Raw genomic sequence first — 23037 nt, 5'->3', positions numbered from 1 at the left:
TCACACAAGAGGTCGAGAAACAGTTAGGGAGAGAAATTAAGACCCTTTGATTGGATCGAGGTGGTGAGTATCTCTTTGACAAATTCAGGGACTACTTGAAGGTCAATGGGATAGTATCACAGTTAGCTCCTCCTACTACACCACAACTTAACGGTGTTTCAGAGAGGAGGAATAGGACCTTATTGGATATGTTCCGGTCACTTCTCATCCATTCAGAGTTACCCACATCCTTTTGGGGATACGCATTGGAGACTGCGATATACGTGCTGAACCGGGTTCCAACCAAATCAGTTCCGAAGACTCCCTATGAGCTTTGGACCAGAAAGAAACCGAGTGTACGACACTTGAAAATTTGGGGTTGTCATGCACACGTTAAAAGAACGAGTCCGGACAAATTGGAATCCAAGACCAGCCGTTGCCTATTTGTAGGCTACCCAAAAGGCTTTGTAGGTTACCTATTCTATGACCCAAGTGAGTAGAAGGTGTTCTGCAATCAAAATGCACAGTTCTTGGAAAATGATTACATCCTAAGCAATCATCGTCAGGAAATTGTTCTTGATGAGGAGAGCTCAGAGGTAGTGGGAGGTGTCCCACAAGTTCCAGGTATTAACCAACCTAGAAGATCTACCCGGGTATCCAGGCCACTAGTCCATTTTGGTTATGACCACGATAGTTACCTGGTGGAAGCCTTGACTAGTGAGGAGGATCCCGTGACTTATGCGGAAGCTATGATGGACATAGACTCCCTTAAGTGGGTAGATTCCATGAGAGCTGAGATGGACTCAATGGAGACCAATGGAGTCTGGACTCTAGTATATCCGCCCCCCGAGGTAAAAGCAATTGGTTGCAAATGGATCTATAAGAGGAAGAAGGGCCCCGATGGCAAGGTTGAGACCTACAAAGCTCGTTTGGTGGCGAAAGGGTACACTCAGAAAGAGGGCATCGATTATGAGAAAACCTTTTCGCCTGTGGCCATGCTTAAATCCATTAAGATCCTGCTAGCTGTAGCAGCATACCATGACTATGTGATTTGGCAAATGGATGTCAAAACTACGTTCCTGAATGGAGATCTTATTGAAGATATCTATATGCAGCAACAGCAAGGCTTCATTGCTGCGGGTCAGGAACACATGGTATGTAAACTAAATAGATATATATATATATATGGACTTAAGCAAGCTTCTAGGAGTTGGAACATCCGATTTGACTCTACTATCAAAACGTTTGACTTTGAGTAGAATCCGGATGAGCCCTGTGTTTACAGGAAGACCAGTGGGGACAAGGTTACGTTCTTGGTTCCGTATGTAGACGACATTCTACTCATTGGATATGATGTAGGAATGTTGACTATGGTGAAAGTATGGCTTTCACAACAATTCTCCATGAAAGATCTTGGAGAAGCCTCCTATATACTGGGTCTTTGACTCTATAGAGATAGATCAAAGCGGATAATAGGATTATCCCAATCTGCTTACATTGACAAATTTGTTAAGAGATACAACATGGAGAACTCTAAGAAGGGAAATGTTCTTTTCAGGCACGGAGTCACTCTCTCCAAGAAGATGTCTCCCAAGACCTCTGAGGAGATTGAGGGCATGAAGGACGTTCCCTATGCCTCAGCCGTAGGGAGCATCATGTATGCCATGCTGTGCACTCATCTTAACATTGCTCAGGCAGTGAGTGTGGTAAGCAGATTTCAGGCCAACCAAGGGTAGGAGCATTGGACTGTTGTGAAAAATATACTTAAGTACTTTCGAAGGACAAAAGAGTTTTGTCTGGTATTCGATGGTAGCTCAGTACAGATCCAGGGGTATACTAATGCTGATTTCCAGTCGGATCCAGATGATAGAAAGTCTACATCTGGGTATGTTTTCACGATAGGATCGTGTGCTGTTTGTTGGAAAAGCAACAAACAGGGGTCCACGGTAGACTCCACAACCGAAGCCGAATACATTGCCACAAGTGAAGCTGCCAAGGAAGCCGTGAGGATGAAGAAGTTCATTCACGAATTGGAAGTAGTTCCGTCCAGCACATCACCCATCATGTTGTTGGGTGACAACAATGGAGCGATTGCTCAAGCTAAGGAGCCACGAGCCCACACGAAGTCGAAGCACATAGAGAAGAAATACCACGTACTGCGGGAGATTGTTGGTAGAGGGGACGTCCTAATTCAGACAGTAGCATAAGCGGAGAATGTAGGAGACCCATTGACTAAGCTACTAACACAGAAAGTGTTTGAGAAACACGTGGAAAGTATGGTACTCCGGTTTGTACCAGATTGAACCTAAGTGCAAGTGGGAGCTGTTAGACAGATGTACATTATGAATTTATTGTAAATGAATAAAGTACATGTTTGATTCATGTTCCTGTGGTGTGTTTCTGCGTAATACCCTTAAATTGGACACTTATGAGACTCGTGTTAGTTTAGAATGTTCACAGCCGTTGGATAAGTCTGGGGAGATTTATCCTCCCAAGGCTGACACTGGTGTGCTGCCAAATGTTTGGGTGGCCTGTCTCAGCCGCCAGGGTGAGACCCAAGGCACATGTAGTGTAGGATTAATTGAATCTTTGAACCGGACCTGATTTCTATTATTGCCCTGGTCTTTGGAGATTGATGGGAAAAACTGGAAAGTTACACCTGACCCCAAGACTCGATTATGATACTGCACTAGGTGTCGGATTGGGCTGCCTTTGATATGCCAATCAGTGAGATCCTTAGCAGGGGTTAAAACCTGGGTATGTTGGGACAATCTGAGAATTCATCTGAGTGGGTGATCATAGTGACAGGATCAACCCCTTTGTCGGACAAAGGTAATGATCGGGGATGCACTCTCTCTGATGGAAACCAAGACTATCGGCAGCCGATTTCAATCGTTGAGATTTGTTTTTGCAAAATATATTTTATATGAGATATAAAAGTATATATATTATGGTTTCCAAACGTTTGCAAAAAGGTTTTAATTCCCGGGATCCATGTGAGTAGAGAGTGTAGCACTGTTCCTTACAGCCGAGGGAGAGGTCCTTTCTTGTCGGGTAGTGTTTGATCATTATGTGTTGAGAGGTTAAGTGTAAGGCCATTAAGGGTAATACCTGTTGGGCTAATCTTGCATCTACCCACAGTCCCTAGGTGTTGCAAGGTGGCTTGGCTCAGGGACCACTTAGGATAAGTGTTGGGCCCATAGAGCCCATGTGATGGGTTTCAGGGGGTGCACTGTCCATAACAGTGTATTCGGCCAGGCCTTGTAACAAAGGCTGGGCTGAACCCATGTGTCTGATGTGTAGATCAATGTTTGGGTCCCACGCCATACAAGAAAACCCTACTAGGCAGCAATTTGGAAGGCTAAGTGAGCACATAACCTTATTGGGCCTAAAGCTCATTTCGAACAAGGTTGATTTGATCAGTTAAATGAGGGGCGAATTCTGAGATTAGATTAGTAGATAGGATTGGGTCTTCACCCTGTCTACTCGGAGAGTCCAGATCTGAATGTGATTCAGATCTGGAAACCTCCTAATAAGATTAGGAGGGGGCTGATCTAATCTGAAGATAAGATAAGGGTTTACCCTTATTGCTTAAAGGGAATTCTGATCCAAATATGATTTGGATCAGCAACTCCTAGTGGGATTAAGAGTTGATCCCTTTAAGCTTATAAAAGTAGAAGGGGCGGCAACCTTTAGAAGATATTCTTATTTACATCATCTTTAGAGCTGAAATCACAAAATAGAGAATTCAGCATCACTGTGCTAAATCACTTTTGCCGCCTCCTTCTTGCCGCCGCCATATCTGCTAGTTCGATCTCCTCTTGTCAGTAGGAATGAACAAGATTGGATCTTGATATCAGTTCTTTGTCAAATGGCTGATTAGAAGAAGTGCTCACGTGCCATCCGGCTTATACTTGCGAAGGATCTGGTTCTTTTGAAGAACGCTGCCGATTCTGCTCCATCCTGCACTGCGCCATCTTCAGTGGGAGCAGTTTTTGGTTCCTTCTTTGGGCGTGAATACCTCCATTGGAAGATACTATTTCTCCATATCAAGTATATCCCTTTCCTACTGCTTTTGTTCAGATCTGGTTTGGTTCTTGGTTCAGGATTGATCATTGAAAAATATGATTTTTCTAAAATAGGGAATACAATTCCCAGTAGGATGGAGAGAAATTTTTGAAATTCGCCCATTCTATTCCGCAAGATTCGAGCATCTATACGATGGATATCTCATCCCTTCAGATTATAGTAATAGGATTATCCCCTTTGTTGGGCAAAGTGAATGATCGGGGAGTGCACTGTCTCTGATGGAAACCTAAATTACCAGTAGTGGATTTCAAATGTGTTTGAAATTTGGTTTTGCAAAATATAGTTATATAGAGATATACTTATATATTATGGTTTCAAATTGGTTTGCAAAAGGTTTTAATTCCCAGGATCCATGTGAGTAGAGAGTGCAGCACTGTACCTTGCAGCCGACGGAGAGGTCCTCCCTTGTTGGGTAGTGTTTGATCATTAAGGGTTGAGAGGTTAAGTGTAAAGCCATTGAGGGTAATACTTGATGGGCTAATCTTGCATCTGCCCACAGTCCTTGGGTTTTCACAAGATGGCTCAACCCAATGACCATTTAGTATAACTGTTGGGCCCATTAAGAGCTCATGGTGTTGGACTTAGGGGTTTACTGTGACCTACAGTGAATTCGGCCAGGCCTTGTAACAGGCTAGGCTGAACCCATGTGGTTGTTGTGTAGATCAATGTTAGGGTTCCACGCCATACAAAGAGAACCAAACTAGCCAGCACTTAATGGGTAAAGTAAGCAATATGACTTAATGGGCCTAAGCCCATTTCGAACTAGGCTTAAAAGGTTTAATTAAATTAGGTCATTCTGGGTTTATAATCTGATTGGGATTAGTAGTTGGATAAGATAAGTCTTATCAGCTTAAGAGTCCAAATCTAAATACAAGATTTAGATTAGAAAATCTCATTCATAATCAGATTAGGAAGCTGATCATAAGGGGATTATAAATAGGGGGCGAATTCCATAAAAGGAACACAATTCTCTCTGCATTATTTTCGTTCAATCAGTTCTTGGCGCCATCCCAGTTCGATCTCCACCAACTGGAAGTGATCAAGAAGTGTTATTGATATTGTTTCTTGGTGAAGAAACAATCAGAAGTCGTGCTCACACCACCCTACTCGATTCTTGGTGAAGAATCCCAAGTTCTTGTTGATCTTGCCTCAACATTCGCTATGTCACCTTCAGTGCAGGCAGATTTGGTATCCTCTTTGGGCGTGAACACCTATGTTGGGAGTTCCTTTTAATTCCGTATCAAGTATTTTCCTTTCCCTTCTTTTGGTTTCGGATCTGGTCTAGTTTTGTTTCAAGAACGAACTTTGAAAATGCATTTTTCTAAATTAGGGAATACGATTCCCGGATTGGAGAGAAAGAAATTTTTGAAAATTTTCCCAACCTTTTGCAGGGTTCGGCCATCCATATGATGGATTTCCCATCCCTTCATTGAAAACTAAAATTAGAAAACAAGTAAAATTGTGAGGAAAGGTAAAGTGAAGATTTCTTTCTCTCTCTCTCTATTTATATATATATACATTTAAATAATTTACTTAAAAGACATGGCGTATTTAACTAATGGGTAAATTACAAAGACTCTCCTATACTATGACTGTGAGACAAAAACCCCCCTTTGTTAGCTTTCCGTTGAAATCTGTCGTTACAATATCTTTTAATCCCCATATTACCTTTATAAACAATTGGGAGAAAAGCACTATTCATCTTCCTAAACAGTAGTGGCAAATAAGAGAGAGAAAGAGAGATCGGGGATTACCGCTGCTGCTATTCTCTACCTCTTCAAATGGGGTTCCACCAGCATTACCCCCCTATTCTTTTGTTTATTAACTTGCACTTTGTAGGGCGGCGATCTGATGATTAGGGATGGGAAAATGTCTATTAGTAGATAATTGGTTCGCTTCTTGGAGTTCGTTGATGGAATTTCCCTGAAAAGGCAGTAACATTCTTCCAAAATGACGAGGCATGCGATATCGACGATGGCAAGGAATCCAGAAGTTTTATCAGTGCCCGAACCGATCCATTTCCACACAGAAAAAACACCATAAGTGGTTTTGGTACCAGCCATCGAGAATGACAGGCTTCTTCTTTAGTTGGGGCAATTTTGGTAAGCTTTTCAAGGGTATCAACACTAAGGCCACAACCCTCAAGGATGGAATCAAGGATCTCTGGGTGAGAAAAGGCAAGAGATTTAAGCACTATCGCTGTGTTTTGGGATTTCTGTGGGTCGAGGATAAAGGTGCGCGCAGGCTGGATGGAGTTGGAGCTACTTGGATCCGTTGACGTCCTGGTTCTTTCAGGGGATTTCTGGTTGGTGGCAACATAACCGAAGGACGTGTAGGACTTTTCTTTGTTGGTATTGTCTCTGAAGTTTGTGGAGAAGGACGAGGAGTGGGAGGAGGAGGAGGAGGAGAAGCTACAGGGCTTCTATTCACTGGAATCACCTCTTAAATTTGTGGAGGACGAGGAGGAGGAGGTGGTGGTGGTGGTGGTGGTGGTAATGTTGATGACATGGGTGAGCGCGCTGATAGTGGATGTGGTGATGGCGGCGGTGGTGGTAATGAAGGTGGGGGCACTGATGCTGGAATTGGTCTAGGCGAGGGTGTTGATACTAGAGGTCAGCAGTTGAGGCTGCTTGCAGTGGAGGAGTTGGTGGTGGAGTTGGCGTCGGTGGTCTGTCCACTTCGTGTAGAGGAATCCAATTTTATACGGGTGAGCTAGCCTCTTCTCAATGTGGATCTCGTGCTCCTTGCCCAATTTCCGAAGAGGAAGCTGAAGAGCTCTCATGAAGCAGAGGAATTTCTTGAATTGGTTCAGTTATCCTGGGTCGCTCTTGTTTACGGGCGTCCAATGCTTCTTCTCCATTGTCGAGCTGTTGTCTGACCTTACGGAAACTTCTCTTTTTCTGTCCGCCCTCAAGCTTCCTCCAATACAAGACATCCAATCCATTCTCATCAATAGTCACCCCTTTAATAATCCCTAATCTCCCTTGCAAGTTGAGATAGAGTTTCAACTCGTCCCCCTCCTTAGGTCGGGTTAGAACCGGTGCAGTACTTAAATATCTTTGCAGCTCGTCAAATGCGAGCGGACACTCCTTAGTCCATTCAAAGTGCTCGTTCTTTTTTATTTTCTTAAAAAAGGGCAGGCATTGATCCACCGACTTAGACATGAACCAGCTCAGGGCTGCTACTCGGCCGATTAGTCTCTGGACTTCCTTTATTTTCCGAGGTGGTTTCATATCTAGGATGGCCTTAATTTTTTCTAGGTTGTCTTCGAGGCCACATCGGTTCATTATGTAACCTAGGAATTTACGCGACATAACTTTGAAGACTAATTTGTTCAGGTTCAACTTCATGTTATACTCCCTTAGAATTTAAAAAACGTCATTCAAATCATTTAACAGAGAGCTTGAAAGTTGGGTCGTAACGACCATGTCATCAACATAACACTCAATTTTATTGCCAATTAATGGTTTAAAAACTTTGTTTACAAGGTGCTGGAATGTTGCCCCAATGTTTTTCAATCCGAAGGGAATAACCTTATAACAGTATAGCCCGACCTCAGTTTCAAATGCAGTCTTATCCTAGTTAGTAGGATCCATCCTAATCTGATTGTAATCGGAATAGGCGTCTAGATAACTCAGCAACTCATGCCTCGAGGTCGTGCCTACTAGGCGGTCAATCTTAGGCAGAGGGAAGCAGTCTTTTGAGAAGGCTCTGTTCAGGTCGGTGTAGTCGATGCACATGCGCCACTTTCCGTTGGCCTTCTTCACCAGCACAGGGTTGGCAACCCAGCTCGAGTAATGGACTTTCTTAATGAAGTCTGTTGCGAGGAGCTTCCCAACCCCCTCATCGACTTCCCTCCATCATTCTGGGGCAAGGTTGCATTTTCTGTGTCTTAGTGGTCTAACTAGAGGGTCGACATTAAGCTTGTGAGTTATTATTTTAGGGTCAATTCTAGGCTTTTAGATTTTTAAACTCTTCCTTCACCGACACCCAGGAACAAATCTTCGCCACTACTTTCTGCACTACCTCTTCTAGGCTTTTAGATTGATTATAGAAGATAGGGCTGTTCACGGGTCGGGTTGAGTGAGTTTACTGACGTTTTTCCAACCAACCTGACCTGGTCGGTTTATCTAGAAATGAAACCGAAACCAACCCAGTACTAAGTAAAACCGACCTGGTCGGTTTGAATCGGGTTGGGTCGGTTTGGGTCGGTTTTGTGAATGATTCTCTCGGTGTGAACGGTAAAAGATTCAAGTCTAAGAAGGCAAATGTTGGACGCCTGAAAATTAAAAATCATTGGATGGATTAAAAATGATATTTTATATATCAGAAATTTTATATATAATATGTATATTTTTGAAATAAAGCTGAAATATATATATATTAATAATATCTGAAGTATATTATATATATAATATATATCTAAGTCAGTTTGGGTTGGTTCGGTTCCGGTTTTCACACTTGAAAACGGAAATCGAACCAACCGGTGCTGAAGAAAAACCGACCAACTCGGGTTGGTCGGTTTGGTCTGTTTGGGTCTTATTATGAACAGCTCTAATAGAAGATTCTGTTGTTTCTTTCATTCCAAATGGACTAAAGAACAACATGCAGAATGGTATTCCAAACAAGATTACCTTTCTTGCTAAAACCCTCCAATCTCCAATCCAATAGCAGCTCCTTCACAAACTTAGGCATAGACTAGTAAACCACCAAACTCTTGAAAAAATGTCCCCAAATTGAAGAGGAAACCGAACTGTGGATACACAAATGCTTTTAACTAGTGTTGTTAATGTTCATATATGTAAAGAACTTAGTGAGAAAGACTTGAATCAAGTGAAAAGTAGTAATTCAAATTACATTTTTGCTTGATGCTTAGAAAAGGACAAAATTCAAAAGTGTGGGCGTTTTAGTTAAGGAAAAGTCCATAATGCTCCCCCCTAATTATTTGACAATGTAAGCAAATAAGTTTCATTTATTACAACATTACTTCTCATTATTCCAACTTTCACTTCAACATAAATGATGAAAAGAACAAACGATGCAGAAATGCCATTTATTCCACCTACACATTACATGCACTTTCTCACATAGAGTCATGGCATTTTATTAATTAAGATATATAAGAGAACATATATGCATGCTTCAAAACGGCAGTTAAGCTTGAGTAACTTTGTTGAAGAATGGGCAACCCCCAGATGCTTTGGTTGAGGCCTCTGATCCATCTATAGAAGGCCCTTTGATAAGACTTGCCAGCAATTCGTTTCCATCATAAAAGAATTCTACCCTCTTAACGCGCATCAATTCATCCATCTGAAGAATAAGATCGATGGAACCCCACACAACAAAATGAGTAAGCAATTCCATTCCTAATTAATCTCATAAAGAAATTACATACTAGCTACTAATAAGATGAAAATGGTGCAGAAAACTAAGAAGGAATTGAATAAGGTAGGTGAATAGAGAGAGAGAGAGAAAGAGACGTACATGAAAGATGCCAATTCCATGGAACTCCACCAATTCCCCAGTGGGAGCATGGCCTTTGAAAGGACCCTCCATGAAAGACCAGTGCCTGAACTTGTAGGCAATCACCGGAGGACCTGAATATACTTGAAGAATTTCCACAGCGAACCCACGAGAGAATGTGGTGAGGAAAGCCTGAGACGCCGATTGACTTGTTTCAAGGGATGGATCATAAACACGTAAGTTCGGTGGCAAGGGTGTTTGTAGGAATAAATTGTAACTTCCAATTCTCCCAACCTCTTCAAGTGGCACTGGTTTACCTCCTACATTTCACCCACCGGTTGTTTCAATGAGAAGTTTAGTTTGCAGATAGAAATATATAGTTAACTAATTATATGAAGGGAGAAAGAAGAGATATCAGTATGCAGTACTTAGATTGTACCATTTATGCTGATTGTAAAGTTTGTAGTGTTTATAGTTTTATAATCAGCCGGATCGACCTTATGCACGATCTCCATTTCCCATGTCTTCACAAGATTTTGGACTCTTTCCTCCAGTGACCCTTTTGGCCATTCCTACAAAATGATCAGAAGAATATAATATTAAATACTGATCAGAGTAGTAGTAGTCAAAGCTAGCTATTTCATTGCTAATAGAACCTTAGAGCTGTGAGTGATATGTTAGAGAGAGAGAGAGAGAAGAGAGAATTGAAACCTGAGTTCGGCCTTCTTCGAAGAGCTTGTTCACAGCATCGTAGTTGGGAGGAGCACCAAGCCTCCATTTGGTATTCTTCTCTCCTTCTCCATACATATGTGATCTGTACTTGTCACCCTCAACCACGGGTTGATCAGTAGCAGCATTAGAGGAAGCCATCGATCTTTTGCTTGCAAAAAGGTATAGCTTGTTGTCTGTTACGTTGGGTGTATTCTGTATTATGTGAGGGTGGAGAGACCGAGAGTCTATGATGAGGTGACCGATATATGTAGATATCGAAGAGGAAAGATTATATATATAGACAAATCCATGCAAGCATGTAGAGATTAGAGACCATTCAAATGGGTTTGGTTTTCATTACTCCATGCTTACACGACTTTCCCAATTAGGAGACCAGATCCGAACGAACCCATCCACATCTGTACCACGTGTACTTTTGCTTTGCACCAACCATAAGACAGCTCCCGGCCGCCTCCCGCCGGCGGTTAGACCCTCTAACTAATTAGGAAAGAGTCCAATAAGTATAACAATGACACTAGTAATTAAATTACTTGATCATGAAAGAACAATTCGCTCAATTGATTTCTTATCCAAAACTCTCTCACCTACACATACCAATTTTTAACTCTTGGAACTGAATAAACAAAACCCGTTGATTGAGGACTGGATTTCACAGTCTGACCTGCATGCCCTGAAATTACTCTGTTACAACAACGTGCACAAAGACCTATACGGCCAGCCCAAGTTTTTTTTTTTTATTATTATTATTCGGAGCTAATTAGCCCCATCATAATTTTGTAATCACTATGAAGATGAGAATGTTGTGTAGTCATTTTGTTTAATTGTTCGAGTAAAGATAAAACCGAAGTTTAAAAGGGTACGGTGGATTTTCCAAATAACGGTACATCGATCGATCGTTGAATAATGCTAAAGAATACAATCAAAATGCCGACAAGAATAGACAACCAGCAAATAATAACTAATTAAGGAAAAGAATATGTGACATGGAATTAAGGAAGAGATTTAACTGACTTGACTTTTCCATTAAGGTGGCGACATTGACCAACGTGACAATATGTAACGTGGAAATGTAGACGCAACTATCAAAAATTCAAAATCAATCAAGAACAAGACAATAGACCAAGGAGCTAGGAGAACTACAATGAATCTAATCAACCTTTTATTACCAATTAGTCATGTTTTGGTGAAATGTAATCAGAACAAATGCAATATACACACTCCAGATTTGATAAGCTTCTTGAGCATTAATCTTGTTAAGTAAGGTTTTAAATATTGATACGCCCGATATGCCGGTAGGTCGATTTAGAGCTCCTCCACCTCCTGAATCAGTCAGAACTCTGATACACTCTCTATAGGGGTGTACGGGGTGTTCTCAGTATTATATTTATCGGCCGTCACAGACTGATATATGTGGATACTTTGAACCTTATTCTTAAGTTGCAGAGATTGTATGGGACCCATATTATTAATTTGCATGGTTAATAAGTATAGAATTGGGAATATAAGTGGGTCGGATTTGGACAGGTTTGAGTTTAAGCCTATTATAGTTGAATTAGAATCGAATCTTATCCATATCCATGTGATTTTTATTGGGCTTGGATCAGATTCAAGTATTGTGTATCAGTAATAAATTAAACAAAAAAATCATCAAAATACAATATTATATTATATTATTTTATGTATATTAATGTTGGATTCAACTATGATGTCCGAAAAACTTATAATCAATCAGTCAATATCATAAAAGTGACCAATTCCTTATTTTATGTAAATTTATTTTTCAAACTTATTTTAATTTAAAAATTGTAAGCATTCAAAGTCTTGACTGGAAATCCATTTCCTTCAAGGATCAGGGATGGAGACAAATTTTTATCTCCGACAGGGATAAGAGTCAAGGACTGAGATTTATTTCAAAGTCGGTGTGAGGGACAAGAAATATAATCCCCAACCCCACTCGAAACCGGCCCTGTTGCTACTCCTATCTGGTATCATGTCTTTCCTGGTAGATTTTTCATTAATAAGTGAATTAAGGGCCCGTTCGCTTTTCGGTAAGTTACTTATCTGGGTAAGTTTTTCCTAGGAAACACTTATCCGGATAAGTGTATTTACCCATGTTCTTTTATTTCCCAAGTAAAAATGGATAAAAATTCATTATTAAAAGGGGCATTTTTGTCCCATTTAAGTGTTGGAAACTTCCCCCCCCCCCCCCAAGTGAAAATGTCATTTACTCACCTAGGAGATAGGTATCACGAAAATTAACTTTTCCTAGTCCCCACATTAATCTGAAAAATGAACATGAAATTTTTGGTCAATTAAAACTAAAATCCCATCGATCAGATTTCCCCCCTCTCAAATCCAGAAAAAAAACGCTCCCAAAAAATAACTACCATAACACTTGAATTTATAAGATTTTAAAGAAAATTCAATATTTAAATCAACTTTATTAATAAACCCATGTTAATTTAATGTAAACAAATGCACAGTCATAGTAATATGTATTAAATTTAGATCGAGTGGATTTTTTAAATAACTACCGTTTAATTGGGTTGTTAAAATCAAACTCTGAGTCGGAAATTAGATACTTTGGAAGTCTTATATGGAAGTAAGGAACATAAAGTTTACAAAGTCTACAAATCAAAAGAAACAGACCTTGGCGTGATGCCTTGGAATTCCATCAAATTTGGCGTCCAAATTTGATGACCAAAATGTCTTCTTTCTCTAGGGTTATTTTTTCCATTTTTTTCATTTCGTGGTTCAGGGGGTTGGGATGGTCATGTGTTTTGAGTGGGGCTCACCTTTTAATCAAATTCCCTGATTAAGAATGCTAGCTCAACACTTAATTATGTATGTGTTTGTTTTTGTTTACGTTTATTGAATAAATATTTATACTTTATTTGCTGATAAAACCGAGAAAGATAATAGTTACAACCGTTTATGACAATTGGTGTGCACCAAAACTGAAGTCCACTTTTATCATTTTCGGTGCATACAAAAGAGCAAGAGAGAAACGGCTGAAGTGACACCTTATATGGCAGCAATTATTGAATAAATGTCCATAGAACAAAACACCCTATATATTTCAATGATTGAAAGAGCCATGGACAATGCCTAATGCCATGTGTTTTAACTTAATGTTGGCCTTTACATGTTAGTATGAGGTCCAAAATGATCCATTTAATTCTTTAGATCAAAAGAGGATGTTTGGCAAAGTTTGAGAGTAAAAATCATGATAGTGATTTTTTTTCTGGTTAATCAGCAATAACTTCCCCCTTTCCCCTTTACCCCCTTTTTTTCACCACCAACGAGCCAGCACTCGATTGGTATCATGATACTGATTTAAGTTTTATGTTTTGCATAAATCTATATAGCATATATAACATATAAATAAGGGTCTATACCATTTTAACCTCTTTTCAAACAAAAAACTTTCAACTTATGCACATTGTGCCTGTACACTTATATTTATAGTAAAGAAAGATCGGAGCATTGGCTTTTACTTAAATAAAAATGATTAATTAGTTAAGGGTAAATTCCAAAGAGCCCCCCATACTATGGGGTCTGTGACAAAGACCCCTATACTTTGTTTTGTGATAAGACCCCTCTACTATAACCGTGAGACAAAAAAACCCCTTCAGCTTTCTGTTGAAATCTACCATTACAATATTTTTTAATCCCCATATTACCCTTGTAGAAAAGCACTACTCATCTTCTTGAAAGGGAGATTAGGGATTACCGCCACTGCTGTTCTCTACCTCTGCAAATGGGGTTCCCGTGATGAACAAAACCAAACGGTTTTTCGTCGTGATTAAAGGGGTGACTATTGATGAGAATGAATTGGATGTGTTGTATTGGAGGAAGCTTGAGGGCGGACAGAAAAAGAGAAGTTTCCATAAGGTCAGACAACAGCTCGACAATGGAGAAGAAGCATTGGACGCCCGTAAACAAGAGCGACCCAGGATAACTGAACCAATTCAAGAAATTCCTCTGCTTCATGAGAGCTCTTCAGCTTCCTCTTCGGAAATTGGGCAAGGAGCACGAGATCCACATTGAGAAGAGGCTAGCTCACCCGTATATGATTGGATTCCTTTACACGAAGTGGACAGACCACCGACGCCAACTCCACCACCAACTCCTCCACTACAAGCAGCCTCAACTGCTGACCTCCAGTATCAACTCCCTCGCCTAGACCAATTCCAGTATCAATGCCCCCACCTTCATTACCACCACCGCCGCCATCACCACATCCACTATCAGCACGCTCACCCATGTCATCAACATCACCACCACCACCACCACCTCCTCCTCGTCCTCCACAAATTTCATTTAATGTTGATATATAAAAAATAATTATTGTTAATTGAATATGAATAATTTTTTTTAATAAATTTAGTTTTATTAATAATCTGTAGTAATTTTAATAATTTTTATTATTTTTAAATGAAATTTTAAATAAATAAATAAAATTATAAAACCTAACATTTTTATTAATTCCACTAATAATTAACAATTAAATAGGAATGATAATGGGGTAGGTTCAAGGCAGAGCACCCCATCCCTTTCCCTGCCCCATAGTCAAGATACTCAACCCATTCTCACCTTGTCCCCAGTGTCACGCGGGTTCAAGGCAAGGTAACAACTCCTCAACATCGGGCGAGTTTAAGGGCAAGGCACCACATTCCTCATCAAGGATGGAGAAACCTCGAATTTCCTTGCCCCATCCCCAGTATTGGGCGGGTTCAAGTACAGGTGTAAATTGGGTCGTGCTGGGCCGGCACGACACAATGCGCATGTGGCCCGCACAAAGTGCGAGTTGTGCCGTTCTGGCCCACAAGGCATCCCGGGCCGTGCCTCCCTCATCTAGGATAATTTGGGGGATTGGTTCGGCATGGCCCACAGCTCGAGCCCGCACGGGCCCGTGTCGTGGGTCGGGCTAGTCCATGGGCTAGGCCTTAGGCCAAGCCATGCCGTACAGCAAGCCAAGCTCAAGACAAGGTACCCACTCCCCATCTAAGGTTTTCAAAATTGGATCGGATAGAAAACCGTTATGGGGTCGAACGATCTAAATGTTCGGTCCGAATGGAAGACCCGCCCTGACAAAAAAAATAGAAAAACAAAAAAGGCCAAAAACTATTGTCCGGTTTGACAGTTCGATTGCCTAGGTCAGCGGTTCACTAACCAAATAAACAGTTTTTGGACAAAAAACAGTTTTGAGGAGAAACGGTGTTTGGTTCCCAATTTTTCCATTCTAACCATCTAGTTTGATCCAGTTTTGAAAACGTTGTCCCTGTCAACCCAATATTCAATTTGATGATAGAAATGATCAAAATGATATATTGAGTATCAACCACATGGTAAATTCCTAAAAGTACACTAAATTGTCTTTAATATTAAAAACTGAAAATTTTGGAAAATTTATTGTACTTGTGTAACTTTGAAAATTTATTCAAATTTATTTAAATTTTTATTAAGTAATTTATTTTCTTTTTAAATGGTTTACTTACAGAATTGTACTAATTTATCTTATAATTTCTAATATAAACTAACCAACAATTTCCTTTTACCAATACTATACTAATTTATCTTAATATTGTGTAATTATTTGTTCAAATTATAGTTTTCCATTTCCCTTAGTCATTTATCTTCAATAATTTGCAATGAAAATTGCATAATTTTTCAATGGTTTTCCAAAATCTATCAAATGTAATAAATTTTCCTAAAATTTCCAAGTAACCCACATTATTCATAGTTCTGACTTCTGACATCGTCCCTGATGGAGTATGAACTGGATGCTCCCTTCTAGAGGATGACCTGGAGCTTCGCTACGTGATGAGTTGGTTGTTCTGCAAAACAGTGAGCTCAGAGAACCTAAGGTGGCTAACCCAGCGAGGTCACTCCGATGCTTAAGCTAGTATTCTTGTGGTAGACTGCGAGCTGAAAATAAGCTAGGGTGCTAGTGAGCAAATGATATCATGCGTACCTGGGCCCCGGAGGGGTTGCTGCCTTTATATACAGAGTTGTCGTGAACCTCATGGAACAGTGCCGGGATCTTCGGCCTAGATGGATGAGGTTTGTTCCCGTTTTATCCAGAAGGTGTCATGCCAGTTTACAATCCTCATCATTACCGCCCGATCCAGACGGGGAGAGGATAAGGCCTTCCGTCGTGCGACGTGATCCCGTGGGGTTCGGAGTCGCCTAGGGCCGATTATGTGTCACTTCGGCTACTAGGTCACGAACTGGTTAGGACGTCGAGGTGACCTGATTCCAAGGTGGCTACATACCGGGGTAGCTTTGCGCCGAGGTGACTGATCACCGAGCTCCCAACCTGCTGACGAGTCTCTCCTCGCTGAGTTGTTGCTTTGCTAGCAGATTGTATCCACATGTCCCCCCCCCCCCCTTGATAGGTCGGGTCTAGACCTGTTCATGGGCCGGGCCGGGCTCGGGCCGGGCTTTGACTCTTTATTAACAGAAAACTGTTAGGCCCGAGCCCGACCCAGCCCGACCAACGGGTCTACAATTTGGGCCCGAGCCCGGCTCTGATGAAAAGCCCGAAGCCCGAGCCCGAGCCCGAAGCCCGATCTAATAAAAGAAATTCAAAATTTTCTGACATTTTCTATTTTAATTTAAATGTTTTTTCCCCTATTTAAATGAACAATGAATCTACAAGTGAATCAATGACCTCAAATCAAAAAATTTATTCAAATAGACATCACATAGGGTTTTTACTTAGGTTTAACTATAGGTCAGGCCGGATTTACTTAAGTTTAACTATAAGTCGGGCTGGGCTATTTTAGCAAAGCCTGAGCCCGGCTCGAATTTTATGCGGGCCGGGCTTTTTGGCCCGAGGTTAAGCCCGCGGGCCAAAAATCCTGTTCAAGCCCGTCCGGGAGTCGGGCCGGGCCGGGCCGGCCCGTCGGGCCACCCGGCCCATGAACAGGTCTAGTCGAGTCAAATCACCCTTCATCAATTGCCCTCCACTCCTCATGCTAGGGGTCTCGACCTGGTGCGGGAAGCTCATGACAAGCCTAGGTGGATTTGGCACGATGACCAAGTGACAGGGGGGTGGTTCCCCTGGTTGGTTATATGGAACTGCCCGGCTCATTCAGGAAATGACCTAGATCGCGAACGTCACACTATTTATAAACTCCGCGGACGTCAAAGAACGTGCTCAACCGATTTTGTCCTCGGAAAGTGTGCAATCGATTTCCACGGGAGTCATCGGATCATGCAGATCACAACCGTTGATCGTCGGATGCAGTGGATTATAAATAGAGGCTGAAGGGCCCATCTTCCTCGCCATAAATCGTGTGACTAAACTTTCTTGAGATCATGTCGAAGTCCTTCAACTCGCCATTCTCTCCCATTGTGTCCGAGGTCGTTTCTGTTTTCTTTAGTGAGTTCGTCTTCTTGTACTAGTTGTCCATTTTTCTTTTTTTTTTTTCTTTTTTCTGTCCAATATGCTTAGCCTAGATAGGCTCCTTAGCGATTCTAGTGAGCCTGGGGTTACCGAGATGCGGTCCTGATAAATTCTGCCAAATTAAATCACAAGAGAAATGTATCACATTATAAAGCAAAATGGGCTCTGCAAAGAAAAGCTTATACTGTGAGATTGGCAGTAATCCAAGTTATAGATAATATAATATCAATTACAGATTGCAGTAAAAGGAAGTGACGAGTCACTGGCACATCAAGATAAAAGAGAACAATAAAGAAACAGAACAAACAGAAAGAGTAACGTCTAATATGACGATCGCTTACATGGTTGGAAAATCAGAAGGAATAGCCGCAAGGGCAGCTTCTTTCTCAGAAGCCATGGATGGAAGGGCGGACAAGTGAGACCCTAAAATGCCAAGTCTGATAAGTGGGCGCGTTTTATCTTCTCTGCAGCCACGCCCTGACATGTTTTCATTTTTTCTTCCCCGTGTGAGATGCTATTTCCAATCCCCCACTTGTGCACGGACACGTCACATCGAGGAACGAGATCCATGGTGTCTAAGGCAACCGTGTTAAGTACGGTTATCAAGCCGTAAAGCTAGCAATGTTCTCAGGCTAATCTCGGAATCTCGATATTGACCAACCCGTATTTTGTATATACTATATAGACCAGCGGGCCTGCGGGGGCCCGTGACGTTTTAAATAATTAAATCTTTATTTTAATAAATTTATTATAAAAATATTTTACTAAGTTAATAATTTAGTAATTTGAATTAATTATATCAATATTTTTCAATGAAAATAATAAATTATTGTTAATTACTTAATAAAATAATTATTTTTTCCATATTATTTGTTTGTGTTCTATTTTATTTATTTTACTTTCTCAATGATTAAATGTTTCAATTTTTTGTAAATATCACTTAAATATTTAAAATACTTAAATATCATTAAATATATAAAATTAGGCTATAGTCATAATTAAAATAATCTATAGTTAACTTTTTTAGTCATAATTAAATTGATCTAAGCCCAAACTTAATGTTTAGTGCATTTTTTAATTATTAATAAGTTTTGTTAATATTTATTGGTTTTAAGTGGAAGTTTAGTGCATTTTTTAAATAATAATTTTTAAATAATATTTTCATTTTTGTTATTTTATGCTTAATTGTTTAATCTCAACCTATTTATATTATTTGATTTATTAATATTTTATTTTATTATGTTGTATTGCTATTCCCGTTCTCTCTCTCTCTCTAATAGTGTATAGCTTATTAAACTAAACAAAATAGACAATGATTACTTTTTTCTATGGGCCACTTTTGTCATGTAATTAGTTCTCTATTAGTAATTAGTTGATTTAAGAAACCATGTCAGGATATATTTGTAAACTAGCAAGGTAGTGTGATGCAGAAATATTTATGTTTATTAACAATTAATCTAAATTAATATATAAATTACCTTAACCACATATAAGTAGGGGTGTAAACAAATTGAGCTTTTTATGAGCTATTCAATCTTGACTCATGAAAAGCTCAATTCGACTTGATTTAAATCGAGATTCGAGCCAAGTTCGAGTCCATTAAAGCTCGGCTCATGAGGCTCACGAACCTAGTTAATTGAGTTTAATATATATTTATATATATATAATATTTTTATTTTTCGTATGTATGATAATAAATAATCTTTATATGTTTAATTTTTATTTTTTATTGGAAGTTGGCTCATAGTCAAGTTCGAGTTGAGCAGTGCTTGAACTTGCAAGTTTTTGAGTCGAGCCAAAATCGACCTTAAGTCTCTAACTTGAATATAACATTGCTTTGGTGAGATTAGCTCAAAATCAAATAGCCATGTATTCGGCTCAAGTGAGCTCGAATCCACCACTACATATAAGTACAATTAATCTAAGTGTTTTTTTCTCTTCAATATAAATTACATTAGCATAACTAATTAAGCTACATTAATTAAAGTAACCTAGTGGAGACCCCATGCAATTGCATGGGCTTTCTTAACCAAAATCCAAGTTGAAGGACCCTTGTGACATTTTCAATTGGGCTAAACCAAAGTGATTACAACCCAAGCGTTATTTTTGGGTTATGAATTGTTAGATAAGCTTGTATTAGTTTTTCTATTAATGTTTAATCATTTTTATTATAATTAAATAAATTGTTGGTAATTTTTATTATTCAAAATTGAATTTAAATGGGTTTAAATATTTATTAATTATTGTTAGATAAATTTGTTTCAATTTTTACTACTTTTTATTATATTTTGTTCTTTTTCATGGATTTAAATATATGTACAATCCCCATCCTCGCCCCCAGTTTCAAAATAAATCCCCATCCCCATATGTGATCCCTGTCGAGTAGAAAAATGAACCTCCATCCCCAATGGAGATAGATTCCCCATTAAGGACCCGAATTCATTGTTCAAATTATAGTTAATTACAAATAAATTAAAATAACAATATTTTTAAAATAATAAAATTTATTAAGTTCAAATAAAAATTAGTAAAAAATATTACTAATTTATTGGTTTAAAAATGTTAATTTAAAGTTCTTTTAAAATTAATAGAAATTAAAAAAATTTTTGAATATCAGATAAATTTATTAATACAATTATAAAAATAGAACTAATAATGAAAATAATATTTAGTAAATTTCAATACAAGTTAAAATTAACAAAGAGTTCTGAAGTTAACTTGACACTTGTTTTGGAGTTTATCCCTGCAAAGAAAATATTGCAGTTCACCCTTGAAAAGAAAACATTGCAGTTCACCCTTGAAAAGAAAACATTGTGTTTAGAATTCCTTCCTAGAGAGAGATCACACTTCACACCCTGTTTCCTAGAGTTCGCCCCTTGTTATGGATTGCTGATCATTGAACCCAAGTACGATTTCTCTCTTGTGTTTATTTCTCCTCTACCACTGTGAATACTACTGTTCTTTTTCTTCTCTTTTAAGCACTTGGGGCTTTGCTTTTAGATAAAGAGCTTAACAACTCCTTAATCCAGGCATGGCAATGAAGACAAGCACCATGCTCCTAAAATCAATAAAAACCTTGCAGTTATACTCCAAACTCATTCAGGAAGCTAAGCTACATGTGCAAAAGCAACAAATTTGAAGGAGTTTTTTACCATTGTTCAGGGAACTGAACTACTTAAGACACTCAAGAATAGGCATCCCAATCTTAATAGTATATAAGCGTTGTGTCAGTGCACTTGTATTTTAGCCTTCTTCTCAATGATATTTCTATTTTCCAAACTTATATGTTTTCCATGTGTTTCCAGCCATTTAAAACATGGTTTATTGTGCCTTTGTGAGAGCATTATTTCCCGATGACGTTGCTAGAGTATACTAGGCCTCCAGGGTGTGATGGTTGGTGTCGAGCTCTTCTCAAAAATGGAAGTACTTTTATAAAAACACTTTTATGGAAATACTTTTATAAAAATACTTTTACGAAAATACTTTAATAAAAGGCACTTTTAAGGAAAAATCACTTTTACAAAAGCACTTTTATAAAATTCAACTAGGAAGAGTTTTATAAATGGTATTCTAAAATTCAACTAGGGATAATTTTGGAAGAAAAAAATTGAATAGGTACTTATACAAAAAACACTTAAAAAAAGTTGGAAATTTGGGCTTAAAAAAAAATAAGCCCTTACTTTTTAAAATAAACACTTATTTTGGGCTTATTTCCAAAACACCAATAAATACTTAATAGTGTGATCCCAACCTAAATACGTACCCAATTTGGGTTTATCTGATGGGTCAAGAGAAGTTGTGGATGATTCAATAACTTTTGGTTTGTTAAAGCATTTATTTGATTTCAGATCTGTGGCATGTGTGTATTTGGGCTATAGCCCATCTCATCATGGGAACAAGTGCTACAACATTCCCTCAGGCCGCACTTTTGTTTCATGTCATGCCATTTTTTACGAAACCACCGTTCCTTTTATCACATGTGATACATCAACTTCTGCAAGCCACCCATTTGCTGCAATCAGGCCTCCACCTCTTCTTCCACTACAATTTGATATACCTAGGCCCAATGGGCCACAACCACCCTCTCACTCCCAACCTGCACTGTTATCTGAACCAATGCATGAAAAATGCCTAATCCGAACATGCTTACTTCTGTTGATGTTCAGCCCACCCTAGACTCCTAATCCAAGACCAATACATTGCACCCACAATACCGGCTCAGGTACAACCCAACCCATTTATACCACAACCTCTTAACTTGCATCCAATGGTTACCTAGGCTAAAGCAAGTATATTTAAGCTTAAGCAGCTCTATGGGATTTCCAAATACCCTCTCCCTGATCTCCTTTCAAAACTCACCTCTGTGAAACAAGCGCACTCCCATCCCAAGTGGCAAGTTGCTATGGGGGATGAATATCTTGCCTTAATGAAGAATAATACATGGAAGTTAGTTCCACATAAGCCCAACATTAATACTGTGGGTTATAAATGGGTATTTTGACAGGAGGAACCCAAATGGATCTATTGCCCATTAAAAGGCCTGACTCGTGGCCTGAGGCTTCACCTAGCCATTCAGGATTTCCTATTCGCTTTTCCTACTCACTCTCTACCCGCAGTGAATTGGAGTCACACATCTCTCAATTCATAATAGAGATGTGTGGCACCAATTCACGGTGGGTAGAGAGTGGGTAGGAAAAGTGAGTAGGAAATCTGGGCTCTCACCTAGCAAGAGGGGATTGACTATATTGAGACCTTTACATGGTCACAATTTGACTTCTCACATGGCTGGCCTATTAAGCAATTGGGTGTCCAAAATATATTTTTGCATGGGTATCTCTCTGAAACAATATTTATGAAGCAACCACTGGGCTTTATTGACACTTCCAAGCTTAATCATGTTTGCCTTCTTCAAAAATCACTTTTTAGGCTCAAACAGACCACTAGGGCTTCGTATGCAAAATCGTGTTCCTTCTTACTATCTCAAGGTTTCATATGCTCTAAGTCTGATTACTACTTATTCATTCATCATGATTCAGTTGCTTGTACATTTGTTCATGTCTATGTGGACGGCATTGTCCTTACTGGGTCTAGCCGACAACGTCTTGATGAGCTCGTTAGTTGCATGGCATCTTTATTTGCGTCAAATACATGGGCTCACTACATTTTTTCTTGGAGTTTAAATCAGCTCCCCACGAGATTGCTCCTGACAACATTCCACAGCACATCCCCGCCGTGTATTAAAAACATTTCCCGGTGATAATCTCAAAAATGATGATGTCATCATCAGGAGATGTTTTCAATACACGGCAAGGATGTGCTGTGGGATATTGTGGGGGGCTGATTGGGTCTCTTTTTCTTGG

General features: G+C 39.4%; 1 protein-coding gene across 1 annotated transcript; it reads right to left on the bottom strand.

The window, feature by feature from the left end:
- Window positions 1–9022: 9022 nt before the first annotated feature.
- LOC148802539 (pathogen-related protein-like) lies at window positions 9023–10521 on the bottom strand. The gene is made up of 4 exons (XM_088898780.1): window positions 10243–10521; window positions 9971–10103; window positions 9553–9851; window positions 9023–9378 (listed from the first exon to the last, which is right to left on the bottom strand). The coding sequence occupies exons 1-4, from the start codon at window positions 10399–10401 to the stop codon at window positions 9223–9225; spliced, it is 747 nt and encodes a 248-aa protein (XP_088754906.1). The 5' UTR covers window positions 10402–10521; the 3' UTR covers window positions 9023–9222.
- Between the last annotated feature and the right edge of the window lie 12516 nt (window positions 10522–23037).

This window comes from Nelumbo nucifera, chromosome 2 (assembly GCF_055504915.1).
Source record: "Nelumbo nucifera cultivar China Antique chromosome 2, China Antique-T2T, whole genome shotgun sequence".
NCBI lineage: Eukaryota > Viridiplantae > Streptophyta > Magnoliopsida > Proteales > Nelumbonaceae > Nelumbo > Nelumbo nucifera.
The sequence above is the reverse complement of the archived record's forward strand: the minus strand, read 5'-3'. Positions and strand labels throughout refer to the sequence as shown.